Source organism: Erpetoichthys calabaricus, chromosome 9 (genome assembly GCF_900747795.2).
Source record: "Erpetoichthys calabaricus chromosome 9, fErpCal1.3, whole genome shotgun sequence".
Classification (NCBI taxonomy): Eukaryota; Metazoa; Chordata; class Cladistia; order Polypteriformes; family Polypteridae; genus Erpetoichthys; species Erpetoichthys calabaricus.
The window spans coordinates 35,085,588-35,107,207 of NC_041402.2; the positions used below are offsets into that span (position 1 = coordinate 35,085,588).

The window sequence follows — 21,620 nt, forward strand, 5'->3', positions numbered from 1 at the left end:
GGTTTAAATGTGGATCCCAATGCCCCTGTGCAGTGTAGGGACACTGTGCTGCAAAAATGGCGGTGTCCCTCGGATGAGACAAAAAATCCCCACACATCCTTTGTAGGGAGTATCTCGATGTCCTGGCTAAATTGCCAACCATGACCCAGCCATTCTGCCCCCCCAATCATCCCATTTCTCCAACTGGCTAACTATTTCTCACTTCTTCACCACCTAACAGCTAATGTGTGGTGAGCGGACTGGCAAAAACTGGTGGCCGTCGCATCATCCAGGTGAATGCTACACATTAATGCTGGTTTGAAGTGGCTCCCCAAGCACCATGTACAGTATTTTGAGTAGTGAGAAAAATGCTATACAAGTGTAAAGATTTATTATTATTGCATATTTAGGCGACACAGGTGTGGATTTCAAAAGAAAATAAAAAAAAACAGTATTTTGATCTTACAGTATAGAAAAAAAAGATAATGATCATCAAATTCATTGAGGTCAGAGTGAAAGCATTAGGGAATAAGCCATTTGCCTAACCATCATGCCACAACTATACAACAGTTAACAGCTAGAAATGACATTATATAGTTGAAAAAGGATGGTAAAAATATAGTTATCACTAAGTGATTTCAAAATAAAGAAAACTAGACTATTTGCCTTCTGTTTAATCATAGGTTTAATAATATTGCGGTTTGCAGTATGGAAGTATAGTGCAGTGGGTTCAAATTCTTTATCATTATCTATGTGGTGATTTTCACATTTCTCACCTTGTGCATGTGGGATATTCCCTCCAGGTATTCAAAGAGATGTGCAAGTTAAGTGGACTGGCAATTCTAAATGATCGCAGTGCAAATGTGGATGTGTACATGTGAATACCCTGTGATGAACAAATATCTTTCAAGGGGATGGTCCTTGCTTTGTTCCCGATGCTGTTGAGAAAGGATGTGGCCTCCTGGCACCCTGAATTACATTTAATGGATCTAAAAATTACGTTACATTGGGGTGGCGTGGGGAGGAGAAACGTTGCGATTGTGTACCATGGGAAACCGATTGCAGTTTACCACCATATCACAATGGCTTCAAAAACAAAAGAGCAAGACAGATCTGTGAAGCATTTAGTGAATCAAATTATTTAGACTGTTTACTCCGTTTGCTCCTATGGCTTTATTTACAGATCAGTTTGTTGATACATTTCAATGCCGAACAGCACTACTTCTCATTGGCATTTGACCCTTAGAATTAAGTGTGAATGAAACATCAATGTTTTTTTTTCCCAGTAATAAGCAGTAACATTCAATTTCTTATTACTGGAATGTCTACATATTTTACTGCTTTTCTTTGTGCAATCTTTGCTCTTGGACACTCTCAGAGAAAAGGCCAGTACTTTAAACACCTAAGCACAACTTCTCTTGGTGAGAAGTTTATAACACTAACCACTCCCAGGATAACTTCTTTGCACATATTCAAGTGTCTATCAGGACAGCCTATCTGCTTACTGGGCAATGTGAAAAAGCCTGTTAGAAATTCTGCACTAATTTTACAGTAAAAATGGTTTAACTATACAGTTGGTGCAAAGGCAGAAAAATTACCATGGCTTGAGGTTGTTGTCGTTTGTTAAAACATTTCTTGAGCTTCAATAAAAGGTAAATTTTTCTCTTGGGACAAAAAGTACAATCAATCAATCATCCACCTATCTATCCTAATGAACAGACATACAGACAGAAATATACACATACTACAGATAGAGAGTTCTAGATAATGGCCACAACAATGTAGAAAAAAAACATTCAAGGGTACTATGGTGCAATGTTTTCTGAATAAATACTACTGCGGATCCACTGATATTGGTATTGATTAAGGGAATTTCATTTTAAGTGCAGATATTTCAAACAGGATTCCGAGTGCACTATCAATAACACAAAACATGTTCATGGTCATGGCATCTAGTAAGCTGTAGGTCTCTGGTAGCAATACAAATTATGGCTAGTAATGGAAAGAATGCTGAAGAACAAAGGGTAAGCCAAGATTCCCTTTATCCATTGGTGAGCTGTGCCATTCCGTTTTCATTTTTTTATTTTGCATGGCCAGAAACAGATTCTTCTTGAGTTTTCCACTATCACCAAATACAAGACTCCAGCCAAGTTCACATTAAAAAATTATGGCAACATAATAGGATAAGGAGCTCAGAAGACAAACAGACTTAGGCAATAGACTGGAACAGAAGTCAAAGGCAAAATATGATTTGTCACACATGCATCCTTAGTGTGTCTTCAGGGTTCTTAAAATACAAACAAAACGGCTCCAAAGCAGCAGCAGATTCAACTGTTAACTCCTTCTCTCATTCTTTCCATTGACTGGAAGAAATCTGATGTCACTAACTTCCCGGAAACAGAAGTCCTGCCTTTTCTAACCGCTCCACTATTTAAGAGTACCTCAGACCAGAAAGTGGTGTTCACTTGTGAACCAGCGTCAGGGTACCAAAGCTCAGGGGGGTACTGCAAATCTTTTTCTGTCCTAGCAGGTTTTTATTACTAGTTGATCAATTAATAAACAGACAGATATCTATAAAGACACAGAAACTGCTGTAGTGCCAAGGACTTCTTAGATGTGCAAAGTGTCCAAACAAAAAGAAAACCCACAGTGTGAGTTGCTTTGAATCTTGAATAAGTCACTATCTAGCTCATTTTTCTCGTGTCCAGATTTGTTGCTCAAGGTAATCTTGTTTCCTTTCACATCCCAAAGGTATATTAAAGTGAATCAGATAATTGAAGATATCAGTGGAAATTAGTGGTAAATACATGCAAGATGAAAGGGGGGGGTTTTAGATAGAAACAGGAGAAGAAAAAAATATCAATTCATTTATGAGATATGAGGGCAATGTAGCTATATGTTAAACTGATCAATGTGTAAAATGTATTTATGTCCTTAGAAGTGGCATCTCTAAACTGGACCTATGGGGGTGGGTGAGCAACTGAACTGGAGACCATATGACAGTTGGTTCCTACCCTCACACCAGATACCTCCAAGAGTAAAGTGGACTTCTAAGTGACCTTAAAATGGAAAAAGTAGGATAAGAAAGTAGATAGCTTGATTGTTGTTTAGACTTGTTAACCAAAAACAAAGGTGTGGTTTGAATTTTCTATTGTCTAGGTTCTCCGGAAGAGCTGAATTGCAGAAATCTTCAACCTAGGTATGGACAAAGAGTGTGTTGTAAGGCTGTACAGGACAGTGGGATGAAGATTTATAATGATAAAAATTTAATTCCACCTACCCTACACTTCCATTAAGAACACTTATCCAGATCTCTAGAGCTTGCCTCCCCATTTCAAAAATCAGTAACACACAGCCAGTATATGCTCACTAAAAAGGAGCCCCCAGTAAAGGAAGCAACAATCTGGTCTGGAAGATATCAGAGTTGTGAAGAAAGGTGGGGTAGTGGGCTTAGTTATTAATGCCAACTGCGTGAAAGATATAACAGGCTGAAAAGAATGTTAACAAGTTCAATTTCTATTCAATCGGCAACAGTGCTCTCTGGAATGTTTCATTGCAGGAAAGGAATAAAATAATCTATATGGTAATTATGGAGGATGAATCCTGCAAGTAACTTCCACCAACACGAAAGGTCAGTCCTATTAGAGATAGTTTATCAGGCCTTGGCACATACTCCTGTACTGTCATTTTAAAAAGCAACACTATTTTATTTTCCCATTTACAGCTACCTGCAGAATTAAGCACTTAAGCTAAATAATAAAAAAAGTATAATAAAAAATGAAATTCTGAATGCTGGCAAAGGCTATAATAGCATGAAGATAAATTGCTTTCCATCTCTGCCTTGCCTTTTTCATATACTCACCCCCCTCCCCTCCCCCACCCCCTAGGGCTGCAGATTTCTGCTTTTTTTCCCTTCTCTCCTGGTGCACTGTGGGTATTTAAAACTTGTTCAACATGATTTCATTTCATTTCAGGCACTGCCTGAGAAAACTAAATTACAGAATCAATCACAGAGAAGGTCAGAGTGAGACTTCATTACAAGTATTGCATGCTTGCATGAATATCTTTCATTTCTGACTGACCCAATATGTCACAATAGCTGTCTACAAAAAGAAAAAGAAAAAAAAAATCTCTCACTGAAATTGATGTACTACTGATGTCAGGGCAACTCGGCAAGGAGTCGGACTGCAGAGAGGAACAATGCTACGCTGGTTACGGTTTCAGGCGCACCACCTCTTGTGGCCAGAAATAATTTCAAAATGATTATCCAGACAGACAGCAAATCGAGCTACAGAAAACATGTTTTTCTTTTCTCACTGCTCAATACATTGTGACCGGTTAAGAAACTTCCAAAATAAAAATGTTCCATTTGGAATTATATTCTTGTTGAAAGTAGCCAGTGTAAAGTTAACATATGGGTAAGCATCCTGGTAAATGTTGAACTCTCCATTCAGGGTATACTATGCATTTAAACTATAGCAAATGACCCCAAAATGTTCCAGAAACCCACTTAAACAGTAAACTTAAATGACATACTGTATTTAATGTCAAATGAAGAGGTTCTTATTTGTGCTCAGTCCACATTCCTTTGTTGTTACCAGGGACATAGAGTACGTACCTCTAGACACAAACTGTCCTACTGAAGATGAGCAGTCCAATGCAGAACTACCAGAAACCTTTTTCATGAAATATGCCTTTATTAACTAGAGACACCATATTTTTTAACATCAGGAGAGAATCAAAGCACAAAAGTGGCAGCAGATAGACTCCAAGAGAGCAGTTTAAAAAAATATTCAGAAGCTCCCAGGCAGAACTGTTACATAGCCATCAAATTTCTGTCTGCTACATAAGCAAATTAATTATTGAAAGTTTTTTTTTTTATTTGTTTATTGTAGATAGATAGAGTTTCAAAACCAGATATTTTCAGTCTCAAGACGCTGGTAAAGCCTATGTCACATTGGACAACTTTTGCAGCCATTTTCAGTCATAGCCGTCATTTACATAATATTAGCAAGTCAGAGGGGCACTCCTGTGAAGCTAGTCACCTAATGTGGCATACCCACTTCAACTAGTCTGCAACAGGTTTGATTTTGTCTTTAGTTGTACAGTTGGGGTCCAAGTGCACGAGAACACACTACCTACCTAAAAGTACAATGCATAGACTGCAGCAATGTGGAATAAGGAACATGCATCTCCACAGAAACAAAAGAGAAGCTAATTTGTCTGATGTCTCGTGTCTTACATACTAAAACGGAATGGGGGGTGGGGAGGGAAAAAAAGAGACCATGGATGAAGCCTTAGACTGCATGTTACTGGCGGTCACAAAAAGGGATGAGCACGACTGTGCTGTTCCATCCCCCATACGGCAAGTGGTGATAGTCCTTGTCTGGTAGCCCAGTTGGGACACCTGTAGGGGTGCTTGGGAGTGGGATTCTGGAATTGCAACCCTGTCAGGTTCTCTGGGTGCAGACTTTATATATGGCCTGGAAGTGCTTCTGGGAAGACAGTGTGGCACCGGAAGCATTCCAGAGTCTAGCTTAAAAGGACCCCACCGCCCACTGTTGGGAAGCAGTGGGGAAACACTGAGCGGGAGGACGCAAGGAGGAAGAAATTTTTTTTGTATTGTGCTTTGTTCATTGATCTTACACAGGTGATTGCTAAAAGGTGTCTTGGGTGAATAAATATCCTTTATTTTACCCCAGGGTTGTGTTGAGCTTCATTGTGTCTGAGGGTTGGGGCTCAGCAGTGCCCCCCTACTAGTTACAATGTACAAGTTGGTTATTTTGTTTAAATTCATACCAGTTACACATTTATTAATTTCTTGCCCCAAAGTCACAAGCATAAATACACACACACACTCACACATTCATGCACATGCATATATTGGTTTTAAAGGCAGCAAACATAAGTAAAGCTTTGATTTAGTTAATTCTGTTACAACATATTTATGCTTACTGGAGAGAAAACAAGCCATATTCAATGGAAAATCTTACTTCAGTTGGGGAGCTGCATATTCACATAGGCTGTTTCAAATGGACACACAAGATATTTTTGGAACAATATTCAGTTGTGAGTGCTCCAGCAACACACACAATTCATCAATTAGTGAAATTGGCATATTACTGGTTCTGTAATAAATGCATCAAAACATAAGAAACCCTTCTACACAACAGGTTGCCACCAACACTGCAGATCATATGGAAAGAAACCCTTGTAAGTCAACATGATCATTATGACAACAAATGGGATGAGGTCTACTTTCATGAATATGTTATTGCGTATGGAACATTATTACTATTATTATTATAAAACAAAAGAACTTTTCAAGTATAATATTTCTTATTCTATTGTAACTAGCCACATTACTTCAAACACAGGTAATAGAATAGTTTAAAAAATATTTGATATTTCTTGCCCTTTGTGCACTTTCAGAGCCTATCCTCTGTATCCTCCTGTCTTCTAAACCTCTACTGACCAGCGCTCCCTGTCAAGCATGTTCCTGAAAGTCTGCTTCTCATTTTCAGGCACCTTTCTTACTTCCTGTCTGCTTTTATTTTTCCTGTCTTTGACGGTGACTGTCGGTATGCCTCCTACACCTTTACTCCTCCTCCTCAGGTCTCACACTCGCACTCCCTTTTTTGATTTTATCACTAAAGCCAAACTGACCAATCAGATTGCTCTGAGGGAGAGGACACACATACAGAATACAGACCTTAGTGTTTTGTTACATAGCAGATAAAACTCTTAATGACATTGAAACAAAAAACTGGGCTACTTTTTCATGATCCACCTTGTAGATATTTTTACATCTACAATTTTATGTTTTATAAATGTATATCTACCTAGATTACATTACCATTTTAAGTGCCTCAGCAGCTTATAAAAATGACACAGTATATCCAATCCTTGCAAATCTACCTACTGTCCTTGTTTGCATGAAGCATCTCTGTTGAAATAATATAGCAAACCTTCCAGCAGCATGCAGACTAAAGTCTTTCTTTACATGAAATATATATCACTGAGAAATTTGTTGAGAGGTGCAAGCATGTACAGTATAATTAAATAAAAAGTTTAATTAGCTAACCAACAATCCTACCTTCTACCTTGCACATCTGAGTCTCTATATATTGCCTCTTTCTCAAAAGCTGTGCTTACCGTACAGCAGCTATAAATCAGTCGGCTACAGCAAAGCAATTCAATTTTTATATAAAACAACTCCCTTCAATAAGCCTAGAGAGCTGAACACAAATATGGAAGAAATAAAACATGAAATAACAGTTCAGTATGACACAAAGCACCATGCAATATGTACATATAAATACACACTTTACAATATGCATCTCCATCCATCCAACCAACCAACCATTCTTCAGAATAATGCTTATTTCAATACATTATACCATAATGAGAGTAGGAGCATAATCTACAGTAGTATTATTTGTCACATATACATACACAAACAGTTTATAATTATACTAATTTTTTCAATTAGGGTAAGCTTCTAATAGTGATGGATAAGTAAATGGAAATATATATTTAGTTGAGGCTATTTGACAATTGAGGAGCGGAAAAAAAAAATCCAATTTGTATACACACCAGGGAAAATAAGACCTCTGGAGCCCATGATCATTGGGAAAAGCAGAGTCAAAGTAATTATATTAAGTGATAAGACAAATCATCAATAGTTTTCTGATGCCCAAGCCTTTACTTTAGAAAAATTCAGAATGAGAATCATTTAGCCAAAGCAAAATGTCACTTCTTCCTTTTTGAAAATTACTTCATTAGCTTAACCTCTAACAAATTATTCATTATTGAGTTTTTGCATGTCACCAACACAGAATTCTGCACAATTTAAATCCTACTGTAACAAAACCTGATAAATTATCTCCTATGCTTAGCGTTTTCTGTTTTATCTTATCACACTTATAGTGTATATTTTATGTCCCTAAAGTCTGTTCCTCTTTTATTTAATCTTTATACATGTGAAATTCACTCTAAGTCAACTTTTACACCATCTCCCACTTAAATCCACGGTTAGGTAATAAGACATTACATTGTATGTGGCCTGGACATTATTCATTTGCTTCTCTTGCTTATTTCTGTTTGTTTAAAGCATGGTTCATATGACAGATCCCTGAAGATGAAGCTGTTTCAGCAGTTACTGTAATACAGAAACCAAGAAGCAGCACAAAAAAATTAATATAGGGTGGAAACCTTGATTGTCAATAATAAAAACGTGAAAGGTGCTGAATAATCAAAATGGACCATGAACAGAAACGTGTGTTGTTTAATAAACAGTTTCAATTTACAGTACTGCACAGAAAATAACTTAAGTGGAAACTGGCAGCTCACCAAGTTTATCCAACATTTGACTATGGCACAATTGCTCTTTGTTTTTAACAATTTAAAAAAAATAAAAATAAAAAACTATACACATCAAGAGTAATTACTAGGACATTCGCATTGTGCCGCATCCACTTTGCCTCACTTAAATACAATATTATGTTATCCAGCACTAAAAACAAGCAATTGAAAATACAGCTAATTTAAAACATTTCACACCAGGATTAAATCATAGTATATACTCAAATGTTGACAGTCGTCTGAAGAGGACATTTTGCCTTGTCTGTATAGCTAACACTTCTGCTTTGTGAATACTGTAACCAGATACTATTCTTTGAAACATGGCTTAGTAATCTGTAATTAATAACTTTCTGCCATTAATTAAAATAAATGGCACATTACAATTTTTTTCTTAATCATACTCACTTGTGAACTCTAACTGGAGATACTGATGTTGGTGAGAGCATTGTGGACTAAGTCACAGGCTTCACAGCTCATCACTCACTGTCTGCTCATTTACAAGTGCAGAGCAATCGGTGGCTTCCTTTAGATAGAGCTGTCATCATTCAACGGACCAAAGCACATTTGGCATTAGCTAGGTCTTAGCTATTCTACTGGTCTCTGTCTCTTAAAATGAAGTCCATTAATTCTTTTTTATGAATATCCTAGTTTCACTCTCTTGAAAACATACTGCACAACTACACACTTTCAAAATTATCTCTATAATGCATAGCCATTTACAAATGAAGCTAATTTTTGAATTTTTTTTTTTGAAACATCATGACTCCAGTTTCTACTGTCATTGTCTTTTTCGAACAAGTACTTACATATTGGTCCAACTCCTTGAAATGGCCTTTAATCTGATGAATTAATCTATTCATACATAACATTCACAAACCTGGCTAATCCAGTTCAGGGTTATGGTAGTGTTGTACATAAGGGAGAAACCAACCAAGGCCAGAACAACATTCATTCACAGGATCCACTCCCACACACAAAAACAGGGAAATTCAGTCATCAAATGTTCAGGTTCAAAACAATAAAATAAATTACACCATTTTGATTGCCCTTCATCGCTCCCATTTTTCTGCCCTTTGTTTTGCAGAGTTACAGTAACAGGTGAGTTTTTATTTTTTTAAGGGAAGACTGATTTAAGATTTGATTTCTGGTGGTAAATAGCTGAACACAGATCCTTGAATCCACTCTTCTAGTTAGAATCCTAGGTAGCACCTTCATGCCAAGAATTTTTTCATCTCACTTAGGTAACAATGGTCTACACACACTATCTTTAGCTCAGTGAAGAGGAAAAACAATTAAATCAAGTAAAGCAAACTATGACTGAAACTATTTAAAAGAAAATTGTTCTACTCTTCAGGGATGTTTATTGGACTTTAAAAATAAATATTTTTAACATTAATCAGTCCTTAAAAGTCCAAATAAGCATATTATCACTAAGTACACACCTGATGTTACACCTTCAGCATATTCTGCCAAGATCATTAACAGTTGTCTATACTGTAATGGTTTTGGAATTCTGACACAGGGTCTGGATGACCTGTTGGAGATGAAATTTATCCATGCAATTATCTAATCAGCCAATCACGTGGCAGCAGCTTCAGTTAATGTTCATATCCAGAATGGTAAAAACACGATCTTAGTGATTTCAACCATGACTTGATTGTTGGTTTGAGTATTTCTGTAACTGCTTATCACGTAAAATTTTCACATACAATAGTCTCTAGAGTTTACTCGGAATGGTGAGAAAAACAAAAATTATCCAGTGATCAGCAGTTCTGTGGCTACAAAAGCATACAATCACATCAGATTACTCTCCTGTCAGCCAAGAACACAAAGATGAGGCTGCAGTGGGCACAAACACACCTAAACTCAACAGCTGAAGACTGGAAAAACATAGCCTGGACTGATGAATCTTAGTTTCTGCAGAGGCAAACAGGTGGTAGGGTCAGAATTTCATGCCAACAGCATAAATACATTCACCCAGCTCACCTCACGTCAACAGTTCAGGCTGGTGGTGGTGTAATGCTATGGGGAATGTTTTCTTAGCATACTTTGGGCCAATCAATGTTAATCAATAATCATCTGATTGCCACTGCCTATTTAAGTATTGTTGCTGACCAGGTTCATTCATTCATGGCCACAATTTACTCATCTTCCAATGGGTACTTTTAGCATTAAAATTCACTATGTCATTAAATTAAAAGTTGTCTCAAGCTACTTTCATGAACTTGACAATGAGTTCAGTGTTCTTCAGTGGCCTTCCCAGTCATCAGATCCAAATCGAATGCATGAATGTGCAGCTTACAAATATGCAGAGATTTAATGGTACAGTCACATCAAAATGGACTAGCATCTCAAAGAAATGCTTTCAACTTCCTGTGGAATCCATGCAACGAAAAACCGAGGCTATTTTGAAAGCAAAAGGAGGCTCTTCCCAGTATTACTATAGCGTTACTAATAATTTGCACAGTGAGTATATTTGTAATTACATATTGATCTACTCATACTTATTCCCATTAAGAACCTAACAAAAAATCTACACATTTATTGTATTGCTTTCCTCTGCATATATAGTGTATATTTAATGTTCAGGGCTGTGTTTTAGTGTTTGTTGTAAGTTCATCTTATTTTAACAGTATTTGTAAATGTGTATAGCATTCTGGGTACACAAAGGCAATTGTACTACTTAAGAATAAACTGAGTTGAATGTCGAGCTGGTGGCATCTGCTGCATATCTACCCATTTTCTAACTTACTTAGCCATTTTGAGTTCATAGGAGACCAGGAAAAAATCATGGACAGAGCACCATTCCATCTCTGCACATTCATGCACACTTACTTGTGAAGGCCAATTAACTTAACCTGCAAGGCTTTGGGATATGGGGTAAAAATGGATGAATTACAGAAAAAAAATATCCATGTAGACACAGGAAGAATACACAAACTCCACATTAGTAATGACTAAGCTGATGAGACTAAAACCTACAACACTGGAGCTGTGAGGTTAACAGTGTGCTACTTCTATAGTACTTTGGCTAGCATTGGAGAATTAGTAAGCATTAAAATCTGCAATCAGCTGCCATTTTATGCAGACAGACTGAGCCACGGTGGAGATTTCTTAATCGGTCTGTTGCTGCCGATTCTGGTGTGAATTTACTGCGCTTTTATTGAACATTTAAATCCATCATTCATTGAAAGTCCCTATTTAGGTCACATTTTTATCCCTGTCTAATTTAGGGGATCCTTTATTTCTCTGTGGTTACGCTTGGCCGTTTTGGTTTTTGCTTGTTCACAGAAAACAATGGATTTCACTGTGTGAAGATGTCACCGCACACATAAATTCAATCTTCATTAAAAGGCAAGGAAAAAAAATCCCTTCTAAAAAATATCCACTAGGGAGATCTATCACGGGGATTAAAAAAAAAAAAAAAAAAAAATTAGTATCATTCTGGATGCGAATGAAAGATTGGCAGAGAGTATGCTGCCTTTGTATATGTTGTGAGAAAAGCCCAGTGACTGAAGGTAAAACAATTTGTTTATTGTTTTATATTCTTGTTTTTCAGACACTTTTACTCAAACCAAGTTGAGGCTGAAAAATGCTAAAAATACTCAATCATAATAATGATTTATGTAAAAGCTGAAGTTTAAAAAAAAATGCACTCCTGCTCTATGGAGGAGTCTTAACAGTAGCTGCTACAAGGGTTTTAAGATTCCATTTCTTTTAGACGCAGAAAGCTTAACTGACCGTGAAATGAAATTCTTTGGGCAAGGCTCTTCAGAAGCAATACTGTGCATTACAAATATTTTAAAACCTGCCTTGTGCAGAGAAAAAAAAGCCATGAATGCTTGGGTAGTACAGAGAAAACTCAATAAAAAATTTACAGTGTGTGCACAAATTGGAGTATAAATATCACCAGTGCCTGCACCATGTGCTGCCTGCAAAAGGCAAATTAATTACAGCATTTTTTTTACTGATTATTTACAGTTTTCAGCACCTTTTGTTGCCTAGACCTAAAAGCAGCACTTTTGAAGATGCCTTGTGAAGCCATGGCTGAAAAAAAAAAACAAGACCTTGACACATCTTACAGTTGAATTCAGATACTCAAAAGATCCAGTTCCAGGACACAGCACTACAGAAAGTCACACAAGAACTCAGGCATCAGGACAGTGAAGTGACTGGCGCTTTAGCTTCATAGTATAGAGAAGAACTTGCCGAAACTTAGGTTTCAAAAGTGTTAATCTGGCAATTACTTGATAACTGGAAATAAAAACTTGTGAGTTAGTGGCAAGCAGCTGATGCCTCGTTATCCTAATCACAAATCCAAGGAGTTTCATTTAGACAGGTGCATTTAAGCAAAGCATCAACATACCACTAACTCATAGAAGGAAATACATCATGCTTAAGGGACGTACTGCAGTTATAAATGATCTGCTTTCTCCAAATGACACAACACAACTGCACTCACAACACTGAATTATAAATCATCTATGCAGCTGGCATCCATCAATTCTGCAATCTTTCACAGCCTTTGTTTTCTCAAACATAACAGTAGTAGACTTCACATGTCTGACTCCTAATGCCATGCCATAGATTATGAACGATTAAGCTTTCAGATGTCAGGATGAGTAGATGGCTCAGTACTCCAGCATTTTCTATATCCTCAACCAATTTTGCCATTAATTATTTAGAAAACAATTTAAAGGGAAGATCATGACAGGACATCAAGAATACCTGGAAGGAAAAAGCCCACAGACACAGGGAGAGCATGCAAACGCCACACAGGCAAGAACTACATCAGGATTAAAATTGAAAAAAAGAAAAAAAAAAAAAAAGAGAGAAGCCCTGGAGCTGTAAAACAGCAACATTGTACCACTTTGCTACTCAGGTATTAACTCAGCTAATGCAAACTTTTTTTTTTTTTTTTTTAATTTAATGCTACAGATTACTGTTCATTCCAGCCCATTTTTTTTACCGTTTTTGCTACACCCTGGTGTAAATTTTTCATTTTCACTTCAACCAAATGAATAAAATGCACTACTTATAAAAATTACCCTCCATTCATTAATTAAAGCACTTAACTCAATTTAAGTTTGCTGGGACCTGGAGCTACCCTATCAAGGCTAGACTCTAACATGGATGGGGCACCAGTCCACTGTTGGGCACACTAATTCACTCACTCATAGTAAATTAAACAGGACCAATTCATAGTCACCTAAAGGCACATATTTGGAATGGAGAAGGGAAACTTTAATTACCTACATCAAATTTAAACTTGTACTCTTTAGTGTATTATCATTGTCTCAGATTTTTACAAGTGTAGCAGACTACTACAGTTACCTTTTCTGGATATTTCATTACATCTTGCCTGAAGAAGGGGCCTGAGTTGCCTCGAAAGCTTGCATATTGTAATCTTTTTAGTTAGCCAATAAAAGGTGTCATTTTGCTTGACTTTTCACTACATTCATAATGGCTAAAACGGTACAATACCGTAGTACTATGGATATTTCATAGTTACATCTACATTTTTCATTAAATCCACAAGGGAGAAGAGAAGAAGGACTATGACCCACTGGGAATGACAAAGCAAAAATGTTGTAAATGGACTGGGAGCGAAACACAGTACAGGAAGGCCATCTCATCTTATATTCACATGCAGACCCCTCAAGTCTCATGCCATGATATAAAATACCTTAATATCTTAAGATGTAGGATTCAAAAAAATCTAAAATTTGATTACTGTATAGCATGTGACCATGACAAATTTGGTATATGTCATGACTTCACAGTCTGAATATGCCTCTGAGATTTCAAAGCATGACCGCTACTTATAAAGCAGAAAACACACTAGTGTAAAGCAAAACAAAGTAATTGGCTTCAAATTAAAAGAGGTAGAGAGTGTATTGAATTATTATATAATAATATGCAGTACATAGATTGGAAAATGTTTTAATCTTTGTTCTAGGATAAGTGACCCTGCAAATATGCCAGCAGTGTCACTTTCCACATATATTGTGTAAACACAAAATACAGTAAGTATATTTGGAACATTGTATACAGTAAGCAGTTGTCCATCTTACCACATTACATTTAAGACAATATTCAGTGATGTGTCAATGAGTGTGAGACTTAAAATTAACCTTGCATAGGCCAATTAATTAGTCACATTTTTATTAAGAAAGTAGTTAAACGTTATACTTGCCTACTCTTTGTATTTGTCTTATTTAAATGAGGTTCTGCATTGTAAGTTACTTATGGAATAATCCAAATCAATTATAAAATCTAAAAATATGCCTGAGTTTGTGTCAGTGATCAACAGCAAAATGTTTTAACAAAAGGGGTACTTTTTCCATTCATCTTCAGTTTTTTTTTTTAATTATTTGCTGTGATTAACCAAAATACATTAGAGTACCTACCGCTGTCAGCCCATTGTTGATGGCAGGAACCTCCTGGTCAAGAAGATTGCGAGAAATGGTGATAGAAGGCAACTCCAAGCTTTGGGGAGGAAACTGGGGTCTGAACTCATTGCTCTGTGCCGATAATGAGTCTGGTAGGGCCTGGAAGGTTGACACTACATCAGTCATGCCCAGGCCAGGGTCCGTCTCAGGAGGGGGAGTTATTGGTGGAATCTCAAACTCCTCATCTCCCAAACTGGGGGTGTGAAATGTCTGCTAAAAGAAAAAAAGAAAAAAATTACTGTTGCCATCATAATCATCTACTGACAATTTCATATCAGGACACCACTATTAGAATGAGCATTAGGCCACTCAAAATTCTGTTGTACTAATGTTTAGATTAATTACTTCTGGAAGTACAGAGAGCTGTTCTCTATAAGCATGCTAATCATGCTTAGCATCTGCAGCTATGCAAACAAGAAATACCAGTTATTATGCTCATCAAGATTACTTTATCTGGAGTTAACTGGTGGTGAAGAAAGGCATTAAAATAATGAATATAAACAAACACCAAAGTGTGTTCTTTTTTTTTGGTCAAATAGCTAGTATTTGATTACTATTAATAATCTTCACTATGCTGTCTGGAACTAGTGATTGCAACGGTTGTCATCTTTAGTCTGGCCTCAAGTACTCCACTCTTCAAAGGTTTGTCCCTGCCCATCTACCCCTGTCAAAAACATGATGACATAGCTGTGTATTGGCACTTCTCATCTAATTCTAAGTTAGTTCTGACCCATTATGAAGAATTTGAGCTCATGTATTGAAATAATATTGTACAAGGTGCAGCAAGCAATAAGAACAACAAGGTTAGGAAGAGACTGGGATGATACTAAAATAACCATTAAAACAATTTAAATGAGCCTAAGGACAAATTCATTCAAGGTGCTTTTACAAGCAGAAAGTTACCGCACATAAGTTTCATTTACCAGTGAAACACAATGTATGCCACATGAAGAAGAGCATGTACCAGAAGGGAATCTAAAGCCCTTGGGCAATAATCTAGCCCAGTGAATTCACTAGTAAAGAATTATCCTCCCCTTCCAGCCATGTGATCTGTATCTGCTGTAAAAATGGAAATTAAATTTAATTAAAATTAGCACATGTGCAAATGGATGGAGGGATAAAAAATAGATAAGTTGAAAATACAACTTGTATAGGGTCAGTAAGGTTAGGACTGAACCAGTAACCTTGGGGTTTACACTGGACAAGTAGTAGATAGTCAAGAAAAGCAGTTGAAGCAGCCAGTAAGAGGGAAAGCCACTTAAATATTTGACTGCTGGCTGGTTGTCCAATCAGCACCTTCACAGTAAAGGCCACAATATTTGGATTCCAATGATCACAAGAGGGGAAGTTAATGTTTACATGCTTAAAAGCACAAATTATTTAAAATACTTCTGCCTTCAGCATTCCTGTGCAGTACTGCCTTACCACATGCCATTGACCCTGAACAGTAGCTACTTGAATATGTGTCTTGGGCAATGTGCAAATAAGTCTCCATGTAGAACCTGCCAAACAAGTAGGAAACCTATGTTGGTACGGCTTATCATTAAAGAGTTGAATAAGTTGCTTTAACTGTATCCATGTGTCAGTAATTTTACGATTGTGCATCTGGCTGTGGACAAAGGCATCCAATAAAATGATTAAATGAACACAGTTTATTATAAATGTGGCTAATAGTTGTTTTAGTAAGCAGTATGCTGAAGGTCTAGAGTTGTGAACAACAAAGCCACCAGATTCATCAAATCCTTTGTGCAACTCTTAAAAGTCAATCAGTTGAACAATATTAGAAACTGTCAAAATATAGAAAAAAAGTGTGCTGAGCACCTTTTTGATTTGTGACTTGCTTCATAGAAGTGTCTGGTAAATGTGTGTTTTGTTTTATATATGTACGTGTGTGTGTGTGCATATTTGTATTACTGTACGCTCAAAAACATTCAGTTCGATTTCGATCAACTCAGCCGTTTCTGCCATCTATGGTGTCTGTGCAATTGATGTCTTCTGGGGACAGAGATCATGCAAAAGCAGACTGAGTAGTCACATTTGCTTTATTCAACAAAACATCAGTGTGCATTCTCTGTGCAGAGTACTGGTTAAAACATAACACTATATGACAAACATATGTGAAGTACTCACCCTTTGCTTAATCACAAAGGATAAAGAAATGGCAAACCAAACACCAAGGCACAGCAACCCTGGTACAAAAAGTGGACCACAACTAAGTCCACTTCTCATACTGCTGATTATGATCTAAATTAATAGTGTTCAAGAAAAGCTGTAAACTGAGACTTAGTCAGTTTGCTCACATACATGACCCGTCAACTGTTATCTGTATCACTTCCAAAAACCCAGGCATGCCAGACAGCTAGAGTCTGAAAAAGCAGTCCATTAGTGTCACTTCATATAAAGCATGTTTAACTTGACTTTCTGGGGCAAATGCAAGCTAGTCCCAAAAGTATGGAGATACATGGGTTTGCCAAAATAAAAACACAGAAAGGACATTTGGAGAGTCAACTGCTTCCTGCTCTTTTTTCACACATGAGAACCTCCATTACAATTGTGAATTTTTCAGAAGTGGGAGGTTTCTGGCATGTGGCCAGAAAGCAGCTACAGGCATTTCCAAACAATACCAGGGGGGTGACCTCACCCCAAGCTACTGCATAGGCACTGTATGGCAGTAAATACACCCAGTTAAGATATATTTTTGTATTACATACTTGTTGGATACCTAACCAATTTGGGTTGCAAGAAGCTAGGGGACTTTTAATGAAATATTGGGTCCCTGGCGAGAAGCAGCTTTGGACAAGGTACCAGTCTACCAAAGCATCTTACCATCTCAAAACATGCAGGTGACACAACACAAACTAAATAAATGCAGTGTGGATAAATTATTTGAAATGCAGTACTAAGAAAGATTCATTTTCTAATGGCAAGTCCTGCTAAAACAAGTCTTTGTTATTTATTTATTTAAAGCTGGAAAGTAAACTGCACGGCAACAAAAGTGCCCTGCTGTGTTGTCTGTCACTATAATTGGATGTTATTTAAATCTTATGCTGAGATAAATGGCAACAATAAAGCAACAGAAGGAAACAGCTTCACTGTTGTGCACAACACTTTGGTCACAATTAAAGATATCAGTGCCAAGCCAAGAAGTGACTGCTACAGTAATGATTTTTAATAATTCTTTATAGGCAGTCATACACATTCAAATTATTCCATTCTTTAAAATCTAAGAATGCCTAATATTTGGATATATTCACTTTACCAGGACAGTTTTTAGACCATTCAGTTTCTTGTACTTCTATAACAGATCAGAGTCCTAACAGGGGCTTGAGGGTAAACCCCTGAAAACCATTCTGTTCTCAAAGAAACCTAAGTCATACTGTAGTATTATACATTTTACACTGGCAATTAAAAATACATTAAATGTCAGTTCTACACATGCATAAAAATTGCACTTAGTTTTTATTTGCTTTTGATAGAAACACTAGACATCACAAACAGCAAAGCCTGCAAAGGCCATTTGGACATTACACATGAGTATTACTTATCTCTTAATGTTAATAAATTTTATATACTTCTTAGATTACAAAGAAAGCCTTAAGAGATTGGTAAACATACATAAACTGCTCCATATTATTCTACCAATGTGCAATATAGACCTTAAGTCAACAAGTGCAATTTGTATATTTATTACTATTCGGTTTGTTATTATTTTCTCTCTTCTTGTCTTTTTGTCTTTTTAACTCTTATTCCTCACACTGAGTCAATTGCACCTTCAATTTCGTTGTTCCTTTGTAAAAGTGACAATGACAATAAAGATCTATCTAAATCATGTGACCTCCTGTCAAACTGAAATGGCCTTTGTCCCAGTATATGTTTCTTACACCCACCTGACATCAGAACATATGAATATGACAAAACGTGAATTCTTTGAAGACAGCTGTTTTCTTCAGATTCCTGAAGGTTATGTCCCAACATTTCCATTTGGCAGTTAAAATTTGATATGACCATACAGAAGTTGCCACTCAGGAGGAGGGACGAATGCATTTACCATAGCCATTCGTGATGTGCACCACTCTCCTCTTTGTCACTCTGCCCCTAGAGACTTTGTACTGGCAGCTGGCTTAAAATCGGTGCATAATTTCTAAACAATGTGTAAATCATGCAATAATTTCCACTGGCAGTGATGGCTGGCTGACTCTCTACTTAGATGACCTCAGACGACTTAACCTGCAACTGCCACATGTGAGCACCTGCTCCTGAATTATTGTGAACCAACAAAAAAATCTCAGTCTGGCTACTGTTGAATTCTTAAGCCATCTCAATTGACCGAGCTTGAAATTGTCTCATATCAGTCTGTGGCTACTTGACACTACCATCAGACAACATCATTCAAGGAATTGTTAGGTACTATTAAATAATGCTCATTTTGTCTCTTACTGTATGAAGTTAACAATGGTATACTGTTGTTCAATAATGAATGTTGTAAATGGTTGTTCAATATTTTTATTACTGCTGTTTTAATGAGTACTTTTTATTGAGGACAAGTGCTAGTGAGAATTTACTTTCCTGCAGCATTTTAAACCATTAAATTAACTCTTTTAAACTTCAAAAATAAAGGCAGAACTCTTGCCCAATGACTGAGGGGGACAGGCGGATCTTCAATTCAAAGTTGCAGTATTATGGGAATGAGTTTCTTGTTCATGGAAGTATGTGCATAACAATATTTTAGCAAAGAATGCATGCATTTTACACATATTGAGAATACCATTGGATAACTGACACATGGCATACTGTATGTGGCATGAGTAACAGGAGCTTTTTTTTTTTTTCTCCCCCCCCCCCCCCATAGATGTTTTCACATTGTTTGCTGCTGTACAGCATTGGTCACCAGTGGGTTTTATTACATCATAATCTATAAGGGGCAAGTAACATAAAAAAAAATATATTTTTTTTTTTCTTCATTTTTTTGCCATCACTTCAAACTATATGGGGTAACATAAAAAAAATATTTCTGGGTGGAGTATTCCTTTAAAGTTATATATAGCCACTGAAATATCTGCTAGGATCTGGATGTTGTCCTTCCTCTCATGCTCCGAGATTCCCAGTCTGAGAGAAGTCCTTCCCCTGTCAGTGTGGACAGCTCTTCACTTCCAAATATCTTGCAATACTGTTTTTGAAGGGTCTCACTTTTGAAAACTGGTTTAAACATTATGATGGCAATTTACACCAGCACATATAGAAAATAGGAATACAGGAATTTTTGAACTTCAGTAACTCTAGTAAAAAAGGTAGAATGGTTGCATGTTGGTCAGGCATATAAGTAATAAATTATCTGTGCATGTGACACTACTACCACTACTATATTTCCCCTAGTGCAGTCACAATTATTTAACTACATTTCTTTTTTAGTCCTTAAATGAAAAGATATCCTCTAATTTTTTATTTTTTTTTAAAACAAGAACCAACTTGAAAAAAAGGTGCTGTCAGGCTTTTATTGTGTTATGGATACTCAAGTGCTCCCCGTCCTTCACCCCGTTTTCTGCACGGGTTACAATGGAAAGTATTAAATTCTCTCTCCATGCATTTTAGCATGCACCATTATCTAATATCGGTCATTGCAACTGTTTATTGAACTGTTCTACGAGAAATACAGTTGACACTTAAAAACATTTGTATTGAAACAAAGATTTTGTTCACTGTAACATGCTGTAATTCTATTTCTAAAACAAACCCCCATGTCAATTATAGAGACACTTCTGTTAAAACATTGACTAAATCAGGTGTTATTTTAATGTACTAATTAAATGCAATTTGTTAATGAGCAAAACCAACAATAAAAATGCATTTTTTTCTAAAATTTGAGTTAACTTGTAGTTGGCAAATGGAACAGAAAATTCTCCCAACTTCTTGTTGGCAGTCAATGTTTAAACAGCTCTCAGAAATTGTAGCATAGCTTGCATCACAGCCCACTCAGATTTGTAAAGCAAGATCTTACTTTCATATTAAAATGCAAAAATAATAAGCCATTCCTCAAAGAACACATGATAAATGTATTTGTATAGTTTAGAACATATATTTGAAGGTTAGTGTCTTCTGGTATTCATGGGGCTCACTAGATGTAACAAAAAAAAAAAAAAAACAATAAATTTGTCTTGTTATAATGACCTATAAATTTTAATTAATGTTTTAATTAATGTAAGTGGCACCATGTAAACTTTTCTGTCTTGTTTTTTTTTGTTTTTTCAATGAAAATTAATACAAAAAGGGAGGTGTTATCGAAAGAGCAGACTGCAGGTAGGGGTCAGAACAGAGCATGATATATACTTAAACAGAAGTAGCTAGACTTCAGCCTGTAATATTTTTCAGAGCATGAAAAAGGACACTGCATAAATGTATAAATTTAGATTTTGTCTTTACAGCCAATGAAAATACCTCCCAGAAAACAATGAGATTTTTTTACATTACTACAAAGTCGCAGCCACATGTGTCAAAAAGATTCCTGTGGCCACAAGAAACACTTCAAATGGTATGTGCAAAGCAGATTTATCACAAATACTCTAAATTTTGTACTGGGAATCCTTTCCTTTTAAACCAAAATCTGAGCTTCATAAGGAAAGGGGAGGTGAAAGACAGAAAGTTGAGGGGTTCTTGTGCCTTGCAGACCCACTCTTGGAGCATTCACCTTCATCCCTTCTGCAACTCGACAGTTCTGAAGACAATACCTTTGAATTCAAAGACAAATATGGAGTCAAACGTCTCCTATTAAGTTTGCCATTCTCATTTTAAAGACTCCAATATTGTTTCTATAAGTTCAAGAAAAAAGGA

General features: G+C 36.6%; 1 protein-coding gene across 3 annotated transcripts in view; it reads right to left on the bottom strand.

Annotated features, from left to right (window-relative positions):
- Nucleotides 1–21,620, bottom strand: part of tox3 (TOX high mobility group box family member 3) — a 123,461-nt gene that overhangs the window by 18,259 nt on the left and 83,582 nt on the right. For 2 of the 3 annotated variants that reach the window (XM_028809284.2, XM_028809280.2), the window contains one exon: nucleotides 14,754–15,008. In XM_028809284.2, coding sequence (XP_028665117.1) covers nucleotides 14,754–15,008 — 255 coding nt within the window. The remainder of the gene's footprint in view (nucleotides 1–14,753; nucleotides 15,009–21,620) is intronic. The other variant, XM_028809285.2, reaches the window with a different exon arrangement.